This window comes from Gouania willdenowi, chromosome 9, assembly GCF_900634775.1.
Source record: "Gouania willdenowi chromosome 9, fGouWil2.1, whole genome shotgun sequence".
NCBI classification, from domain to species: Eukaryota; Metazoa; Chordata; class Actinopteri; order Blenniiformes; family Gobiesocidae; genus Gouania; species Gouania willdenowi.
The window spans coordinates 4,701,400-4,711,831 of NC_041052.1; the positions used below are offsets into that span (position 1 = coordinate 4,701,400).

At 36.8% G+C, this 10,432-nt stretch overlaps 1 protein-coding gene across 7 annotated transcripts in view; it reads right to left on the reverse strand.

Moving 5' to 3' along the window:
• atxn2 (ataxin 2) overlaps positions 1-6,958 on the reverse strand; it is a 28,950-nt gene extending 21,992 nt beyond the window's left edge. For 4 of the 7 annotated variants that reach the window (XM_028457241.1, XM_028457239.1, XM_028457238.1 and 1 more), the window contains exons 1-6: positions 6,456-6,958; positions 2,506-2,536; positions 2,363-2,422; positions 1,614-1,685; positions 1,104-1,254; positions 455-469 (exon numbers count right to left, since the gene is read on the reverse strand). In XM_028457241.1, coding sequence (XP_028313042.1) covers positions 455-469; positions 1,104-1,254; positions 1,614-1,685; positions 2,363-2,422; positions 2,506-2,536; positions 6,456-6,565 — 439 coding nt within the window. In that variant the 5' untranslated portion in view covers positions 6,566-6,958. The remainder of the gene's footprint in view (positions 1-454; positions 470-1,103; positions 1,255-1,613; positions 1,686-2,362; positions 2,423-2,505; positions 2,537-6,455) is intronic. The other 3 variants (XM_028457240.1, XM_028457237.1, XM_028457235.1) reach the window with 2 other exon arrangements.
• Between the last annotated feature and the right edge of the window lie 3,474 nt (positions 6,959-10,432).

The window sequence follows — 10,432 nt, forward strand, 5'->3', positions numbered from 1 at the left end:
GTGATGTGAGAGCTTGTAGAATGTGATGTGAGCTTGTGTATAAAAAAATCCACACGTGAAATAAATTTAATGTCACAAATGATGAGACAAAATGTATTGACTGATATTTACACATAAAATTACAGCTGCAAACTAGCGGTAGATTCCAGAAGTTCTAACTGCTGAGTTGTGGTTGTAAATGATCATTTACGCAAGTAATTAAAAAACATGTGAATAAATGTTGGATTACAAGTTTGCAGCTGTAATTTTATGTGTAAATATCGGTCTTTACAATTTTTCGCATCATTTGTGACATTAAATTTATTTCATGTGTGTGTATTTTTTTATACACAAGCTCACATCACATTCTACGAGCTCTCACATTTTGCAACATGTCTACCTTCATATTAGCTCGTTTTAGGCTCATGTTAGGCTACGTACAGAGATGCATGACAAAATAAAACTGACAAATTACCTGTGTCAGAGGAGACTAGACCATTAGAAAGGAAAGATACACATATGACAAAACATCAGAACAAATTGATAAACAGATGATAGAAAAAAAACAGTCCTTCTCCCACTAAATATAATAAAAACGTGGATTAAAGTGCAAATCTTACCCCATTAAAATATCAACCTTTTTCAAAGAGAAAACATACAAGAATTGTTTTACCAGACTTTGGCAATGTGTGAATAGAAGATCTCGCCATCACAAGACAATCCTTGAAACCGCTGGATTATGGCTGTCACTACTAATGATCAGTGTCTCCAAATCAATATTTAAAATCTTAAGAGCTCATGAAACTCTTTCTCACTGCATTTTTTTTTTTGGCTTAAAGTTTAGGAGGAAATTACAGATTGCAAATTAAAAAGAACTCTTTAATTTGTCTTGATGTCTTCGCGGTGCTAAAGCAACATACGTTCAGTCAATTGATTAAATCGAGAATTGATGAAGAATTGTCTGTGTGTTTACTCACTAGCTCACTATAGCATCTGTATTCCATTAAGATTCTGACCCAACTTACGGCTAATCCATTTCTAAATGTATCGTAAAAGTGAGGTTAAAAAAAATTAGGAACTTCAAAAGATTCGGGATAAATTGTCTTTGTAAATGTTCCCAGTACCTTTTCTGGCAAAATTCAGGTCTACATCTTTGAAGGTCACCACTACGACGTCGGAGGCCTTGAAAACGATGCTTTCTACGATGTCTTCTTTCCTGGGGCCGACGTTTGGCTCTGCACTTTTCCGGTGAGCTGCATCCAACACCAGATCACACTGGAGTAGAGAGAGAAGTGGAAATTACAAGAAAACACAAAAATGCAGCAAAATGTAAACCATCAAAAATAAAATAAAACCAAGTAGAGATGAAGAAATAAGACTGTGAAGCATTGGAATATTTTTTAAACTGCCAAAATATCTGACCAACTATAATATAGACCCAATTAAGAGGCACTTTATGTACACCTTTATTTAAACAATGACTGATCAGGCAAAATGAAACCAATAATCTAGCATATTGAAAGGAATCCTCCTGGGTCCAAGAAAGAAAAAAAATAACTAAGTTTAAAAGCTGTAGACTACAGATACACTTTAATAAATGGTATACAATGATCATTAAACGGTGTGACCCTTACCTCTGGACCATAAGTCTTGAACACCCCTTCATAAACAGCTCCATTCTTTACTTTTAGCTCGCACCTGGATCCCTATAAATTAAAAGACCAGATGTTATTCTGTGCATTCAAAAAATAAGTTATTGCTGATTACAAAGTCAAAAAATGAGCCCAGAATACCATCTTTAAGAAAAACAGAATGTTCAACTAGTGCTGGTATGACCAAAAACTTATTACAGTTACTTTTTGGATTATAATGGTTTCACGTTATATGGCAGTATTTTTTTTCCTCCCAAGCGTGACATTTTCAAATGATTTATAAAATATTTACTGCAATAAATGGACTTAGAATGATCTATTTGACTGTGATATGGAGTGAATATTGTAGAAACACGATAACAAAGTCTATTAAAAATTATGAAGATTTCAAGCAAAGACCGAGCTGCCAGCGAGTGCTGTGAGATGGGGGCGAGGCTCATTGTGGCCCTCGCAACGTTGTGCACCCTACGTACACACCAGTATAGTGCCCAGCACTACATTTAATCTTAAAAATGCTTTGCAAACAATTTGCTGCGTTTTTAAAAACATTGGAAACAAGTTGTCATAATGGACTTGCGCCAGTAAATACTACTAACTGTTATTCCATTATAGTGAGCAGGATTCCTATACCATTCTAACTATGTATCTTTGTACATCTTGGGGAATACGTCATAAATTCCAATAGAATAAATCACCTAAACATAACAGTAAAAATATATCAGTGTACGTACCACCACTGAAGTCAAGACATGGACCATCCTTGTGTTTGCATATACCCCATTGAAAAGTACCTAAAAGGAAAAAAGAAAAATAATTAAGTCTACAATTGAACATTTGCAGATTAAATCCGGTAAATGCGTCTCGGATGACTTACTGTAGCAGGACCTTTACCACCATATCTCCCCCTGAAAGGTAAAGAAACATGTTGGTGAAACACAGACTGATACTAAGCATACCGATTACTGCTCAAAGTTGCATTCAGATGGATGCACATAAATTTTAAGAGGTTCAGGTGTTATATCCATGATACATTTCTATAGCCACTCATTCCAGCACTCAGGTTTCATGGGGGGGATAGTTCCTATCCTTCCTTCAGCTCACAAAATATAGGACATGAGGTACACCCTGAACAGGATGTCAGTCTGCCACAGGGCCAACACAAAGACCAACAACCATTCACACCTACAGAAAGCACAGAGAGAACATTAAACTGAGAAAATAAAAGTTCCAGGAAAATTTCCTGAACGGTAGGGGTTTAACGATTCAACAATTAGATCAATAAATCCATTTATATTCCTACAATCCAACTACATTGATCTGTTCTTGGCAAGTTGGCCTTCCGGATGACATTATCGTTTAAAGACGTTACGGCAGACTGACTGTCAACTTCCTGTGACGATAACCATCATGCTAAAAGGAAATGTATCAGGTTCAACCACTGCTCATTTGACCTGGACAGGTCTGGGTTGCATTTCATTTTGTATATTATTGTATTATTATGTTGAAAAAAACAAGTATAAGAGTCAGGTAAACCTAATATGTATGTTTATTGAAAACTTATTGAATACTGAAAATGAGAGCAGAAAAGTTAAAAGGGACATATTGTGAAAAATCCTCTTTTGCAGTTTTTTTTTTTTAACACATGAGGTAACTTGAGTGTCCACCGGCACACCAAATGTGAAATAAATCCATCCAGTCCTTTGTTTGTGGTCTGTGCAAGTCTTACATCACAGAGAAAAGTGTTCTGTTTCAAACTTTGAGTTTGTGACGTCACAAGCCAAACTCCGCTGGTGACAGGGGAGAGAGAGAGGGCTGATCACTTCCTCTCCGGCCGTATGTGATTGTTTACAGCACTTATCATAGACGGCGCCGCATTTACAGTTTACATGATCAACTTACAAAGTCACTTAAGGAGGAGTTCACTCAGAATGTAGGCTTATTCAAGAAGTTAACTGCTTTACTTTTACCCCCGTAAATTGAGGAAGTGTACTCCAAGGACACACCCCCAAAACGGAGAGCTCTCAAACAGCTGGATTATACAGGGTATTAAACCTCGTCTGTTGCTTGACCCGTGTTATGTTTTTACCAAACACTAGCAAATATATGTAATTTAGACCGTGGGGAACTGTTTTACAAGATGAAAAATTGGTTATAGAGGGTTTTCAAGGCGCGTTGTCAACCCAGAAGTCGTCATTTTGGCGATATTGCAACAGCAATACAAACTGCACGCACACAAGCAAATCCTGAATTTTGAGAGGAAATGGTGAATTATTGCCGTGTTTTTGGCTGTACCAATCAGTCAGACAGTAAAAAACATTGTGAGTTTTATAGGCTGTCAAAAGTTATAACAAATCAGGGAGAACAATGTCAAAAATTATCAGAGGAAAAAAGGTGCATGTGGTTAGCAGAGTTAAACCAGGATCTACAAGGCAAACATCTGGACAACATCCAAATTTGTTCATCCCCTTTTCTTGTCAGGTAAGTAAATTGTTGATTGCAGTGGCTCTTAACTAATTTTCTAGTGTGATAAGAATATAATTAATATCAAATCATATCATATTTGGCGGTATTGACTTAATATAATCACATTTAATAACCTGCTACAGTAGCAACACAGTTCTTAAAATGTAGAGCTAAAAGGTGCTGTATTTCTCATTGTAATCCAGGTAAAAGGTCTGAACTTTTCTATTGTTACTGCATTACTTACTTTGGCCTTCACATCACATCTGTCAATGACTTGATCCACACGCCATCTGGTTATAGGCCTCAAAACTTTGATAAGATTTAAGGTCTTCTGCTGCATATGGGGTTGGCATAAACTAGGAAGTTGATGATATGAGGATACATAATAGAAGAAATACTCTCAGGATCGTCCAAGACGAGGGAGCTAACTCGTATGGATCTGCACCACCAATAAAGCGTAACGTGCCCCTTCCTGCGGACCAAGTCCTTCCCTCTATGTCTTTGCATCTTTAATACATTTTGAGGAGCTTTTCTGTGGTTTATCAACCGCAAAAATTCACCATTTCATCTCAAAATTCGGGATTTGCTTGTGTGCGTGCAGTTTGTTTTGCTGCTGCTTATCACCAAAAAGGCGACTTCCGGGTTGATGACGCGCCGTGAAAACCCTCTATAATATGTCCCCGTTAACATCCTGCTAATTTAAACTGTAGTGTTGGTTGGACTTTATTCAAATAAAATGTGAATACATTTACCCTTAAATGTTGTTTACTTACGTTTATGTTCATGATTAATTCATAGACGATTCCCTTACAAGAAACATCAGGACTATATGAAAGCTCACCTGCACTGTACAGTATTTAGGGATATATTTCAGTCACATTGATTAAATTATTATTTTGGCTAAAAAGTTACTGAATCGATTTTAAGTCTCTGAATGGTTTCGCATTAAATCGTTCTAAATTAACCAATATCGTCCTTGAATCAAATCGTGAATTGAATTGTTGCTAAAACTCATCATTATGCCACTACTGAACCGGAATCAAACCCAGGCATTCTTGCTGAGAGGAAGGAGTGCTAACCTGCAGATACAAATGACTACAATGATGCCTGAACATAAAAATGAGGGGTTAGAAATGCCAGGTTTTAGTAAAATCAAACTATTATAATGAAACTTTGAACCCCTGCATTAAGGATAGATTGTGGACAATCCAGGAGAATTTAATTGGGAGGATGAAGTTGAAGCGGCAGTAAGACAAACACTCAGTACACTACATTTTTTTTCCTCCAGGCTTGTCCTAAAATGCACCTTGCTCAGCAGCTGGCACATAGCCAGCCATTCACACTGGATTCATTGCAGGCAATGGCCATTTCTTTATGCTCCGTATCTCATACGATGAATCGGTTGGCTCGCATCGCAGCGTAGATTCCAATCCAGCCATTAAAGAGGGACATTAAGTCACTCAGTCCACTGAATGACTGAAATGTTTCAAATTATGAGGCTGTGACAAAGGCTTAAAGAGAGGAAAGTACGCAGTAGTCAGTGATTAGAGGCAAATTAAAACACGGACAAAGGATAAATAATATCACCTTGTGCTCGCTTCCCTTTACACCAGCGCACACAGTTAGCTTTATGTTTGGGACAACGTGTACGGAAAAAGTCACCCTTCAAGGGCACTATTTCTCACGAGCAGCAACGTCAAGGTTGTAAGTGGTCTCTGTTTAAAGCCCCTTCTTGTCTCCACGCCCGCCCACACACACACACACACACACTGAAGATCAATTTCTGCAACGATGCAGCAACGTCCCAAGAAGACAGCCACATGCAAACATACGCAGATGTTTTATCCCAACGTGTCGCTTGTAATGTGTTGTCCCGTTAGCATTCCGGCTTTAGCTACAGCTCTGAATCACAAGCATGGACTGTCATGCGTCTAATTAACAGCAGCTAAATAGACACAAAGCTAATAAGAGAACAAATAGTAAACTGCTGTGCAAGATTTAGCGACGTAGTCTTTGATTTGCAAACGCAAAATAACTTGTAATGCAGTCAAACATATACAAATTCGTTCAGATAAAGTAAATGTTGTGGTTTAATAGGCGTATATGAGAGTGACGTTTCGTAAAAGTTATGTCAGTCCACGAACAGGCGACGGGCCTAGTAAAAGCTCCACTGCACGAGTGACCGACCAACGCGTCAAAGGCCCACACATCGTTCACTAAAACACACTACACATGGATGTCACCCCTTCAAAGTGCGGCTGCTGAAAGCACCCACTCCCACAGACCCAACATCCACTAACATCGTGTATCAGTGCTGTTTTTTTTTACCGTGCCAAATGCCATTTATAAAAAGTCACAGACCTGCCCAGGTTCTGTCTTCCACCGCCGCTTCCTCCAGCTCCAGAGGCGGCCGCACCAGCGGTGTTCCCACCGCCAGGCTTGCTTCGATTTCCACCGGCCTTCATTGACATGGTGATCCCATAAAAGACGGTATTAAAAGATCACTTGGGCACTGAGGAAACACTGTGCTGAGGCGTGACAGCTAATGTTAGCGTTCAGTGTAGATATGGGTGGCTAAAGCCAGGCTAACATTAACGTGCCCCTAGCTAACAGGCTAACGGTTGCTAGCTGTTAGCAACCGTGTGTGCAATTCCTCTTAAAACAGAAAGAAAAATAAATGTTAAAACAATAACACGCTTTAGTAACACGTCCAAAGTTAAGGTTAGTGTTACACCGCCTGTTAACCGTATTATAATGCTGACACAATTGTTTTTTGTCTCAATATAAGGTTTAGCGATATCTCGGCTTCGTTCCGTTGCTAACAGCGAAAGGAGACCAAAACAGTCTGAAGGGGGACAAAAAATTGCGGAGGGATATATCACAGTGAAACAGCTCGGGACAAAAAACTCATTTTTCACAAGCGTTATTTTCTGACAACGATTACAATATTAAACTACATGCACACACTATTGTTTAGTTTGGGCTGCATGGAAGAATTCCACGTTTAACTGTTTGTTTAGAGAGAAAAAAGTAACCACGGTGGTACTATTTTCCGGAAGTCCGTGGATGCACAGAGGCTGTTTTGTGGCATCCACGTGAGCCGGCGAGCGAACACATGTGCGGCTGTATACGTGAGCCGTCATTGCTGATACATTAAACTGTTAAATGTGAATTTATCATGCTTTACAATTTCAAACATATACGAGATACATTTTATGAAAATAGGAAAATATCTCCTCGATGGAAGGCCTTTTGTAAAAAAAAATATTTTGACAAACATTGATGGATTGATTTTATTTTCTCTACTGTAATGTGTGCACTTGTATTTAATCCTTATTCAATTAACATTATTTTACTTAATTCTATACGTTTTATTTCTTTTTTCTTTCTTTCTTTTTTAGTGTTTATTACTTTCATTTGTAATACTGTAAAATCCCCCCTGGGATAAATAAAGTACTTCTGATTGGCCTGGACATTACCTTATAAATTATTAATATTCATTCAAATGGTATTTGGGCTCAAATTAATTTTTTTTTTTTTTCACAGCGCAGAATATAATAACATTCATTTTCATTGTTAATGTATTATTATGCACTTTGCACATAAAAAAAATATAATGTTGATTTCATTGGTAACCTGTTCATTTTATATGGTAAATTGTACATACACATTACAAGTGTACATTCAACAAGTCTTCTCCCTTATTTGTGAGTTTTCTTTGTGAATTTAAAGAATATACCAAGACAAGACTATGTATGTATGATTTTTGTTTGCTTATTCCCTTTCTATGTTGTTTGAATGTAGTACACTTCTAATTTGTTGTAGATGTGCACCCCCCCCACACACACACACACACACACCAAAAAATAAATAAAAAAGTTTATCATCATTTCATCATGTCAAGTATTTCACATGTTAAGTAAACATAGCCGATAGACTGTCATAATGTTGCAGATGTGTTTTATTTGGCTAATGTAAGTGACCTTTCTCATTTTAAAAACATGATATACATATTGGCACTATTATTACATATGATGACAAATGAAAGCATATGACTAGCTTTACATTCAAACATGCACTTACATTTCTACATATTTACCAGAAAAGTATATGTTACAAACAAAAATAAGCAAATAAAAAACTAAGGCAGTAAACACCAAGTAATAAACCCCCCCCCCCCCCAAAAAAAAACCCCCATTTCTGTCCCTTCTGAAAATCATGGCTTTCAAAATATTCTACAATGGAATAGAACAGTGTTTGTCAGGAATTCAATTGGGGTCGTCTAGAGTGTCTAGTCATTGATAAAAAAAAATTTATTACTGATTAAAATGTTATTTAATTATTACTCTTTTTAAAATTAAAAACCACACTTTGTATCAAATAACTGTATTCTAAACTTTCACTTTGTCGAATAAATAAATACATGTACTAAAAATTAAAATAGAAATCAGTAAAAAAAAATATTTGAGCTGGTGCATCTCGTCGCTTTGTACACAAATTTGGCTGCTTGTGACACAGTATAACAAACATGATCAAAAAGTAATTCACCAGAAAATTGTGATACCAAAATGGGGTCACGACCCAAAAAAGTCTGGGACCCACTGGAATAGGATAAATAAATAAAAAATCTGAAGAACCATAACTATTCAAGTTCCCTTAAGTTTTATTTGTTTAGTTTTTTACTGGTTGTATTCAGTTCTGTCAGCTGCAGGATAAAAGTGCTGGAGCAGTGTCTTAAATGGACTAATGTGATTATATCTGAGATTTCAGAAGCAGGCCGATATCATCCGACACAATATTTTTTGCTGGTATCGGTCTGATTTCTGATATCAATATTGGATTGGGACACCCCTAGTTTTCATCACACTATCCTGAGTTAAAGACAAACCTTTCCTGGCTCTTGTCTAAGTTGTGATGTCATCAGATATAAACCTTTATCATCTAATCACCAGAATGCAGCATCGTAAAAACAAAAGAAAGAAGAGCAACTTGCTGGCGTATTCCTATGTTGGCCCTTGTCAGCTGCAGATCTGTTATCGTTGGTTTTATTCTGCAACATTATACAGTATAAATTATATAATTCATAAAGGTATCACAGGCCCTTGTATTTGAAGCATGCTTTTACACTTGAACAGCAGTAGGATAGGACTTGCTATCAGCTGGACTCTCTTGATCAACCCCAGTAAGTGGCACTCTGTCACTTTTAAAGGGACCCTCCATTATTTTTTTTACAAGTTTGACCTAAAAGCTTCTAAAGGTACTTTTTAGACAATCTGTGCTGGAAAAAAAATGTCCAACAAGGACCTATAATCCTTTTATTGCCATTTAAAGATGAGTTGTATTTACAATTAAAGAGCCAAGGGGTCACCATCTTGAACAGCTTTGTTCACACAGAGGTCAAGTGGCACAACAGTGTGCAGATTGTTTTTATACTTTTTATCATCTCTGAGGAAATCCAGCAGGGCTTGTAATAATGAATGTAAGATGAAATCATCGTGTTTATGGTAAATAAGGTGTTCAGTTGTGAGTTTCTGATTTCTTATATTTCAAAACCTTGACCAACTTTTTTTAATGTGTTTCTTGAATGAAAAGCTGGAATCTAAGGCGATCCCTAGATACGTGACATCGTTGACAGGTTTTTGTGTTTGTCCATTCATATGTATGTTGGAGGCACCAACAACTTGCTTGGCTTGCTGAACTACATTGACAACATTTGAGCTTGATCCATGTGTAAATAAAACTATTGAAATGTATGGGCGCTGACATTTTCTTTTTTTAAAAATTGTAATGAATTGTGCAATTCAGATCTGATCTGTATGAAACTCTGTGAGGTAATTGATGAACTGATCCAACATAACTGAGTGAAATTTAATAAAGTGCAGTCAATAACAAACTAAGATACATTTTTTTTTTTAATTTTGTCAATGACGAGAGATGGGATTTTTAGATTTTTTAAAACTGATCCAGAATCAGTATATCTTCCAAAATTCAATGTAATGTCCCCTGGTGTAATATCTGTCTTTGGTTAGAATTTTGTCAACATCCATTAAGGACTTTAAAGTAATTCTGCTAACAGACAAACAAACATGTGAACATATTGTGTCTTTGGTGGAAGTAATGTAAATAATCTGCAAAAGCAGGGTTGATGTTTTGTTCCTTATTTGACCAGATTGGGAGTAATGACTTAAATATGATTGATTGGAACAGGTTAGCTAAATAAAACAAACTTGTGAGTTACGTTTTGGGTGGATCTGCTTTCATAAAACAGGATTTGGGCTAAATTTACCCAAGACTATGTAAAATCATTGTAATCTATCTTGGCTTTGAGAAATACATAT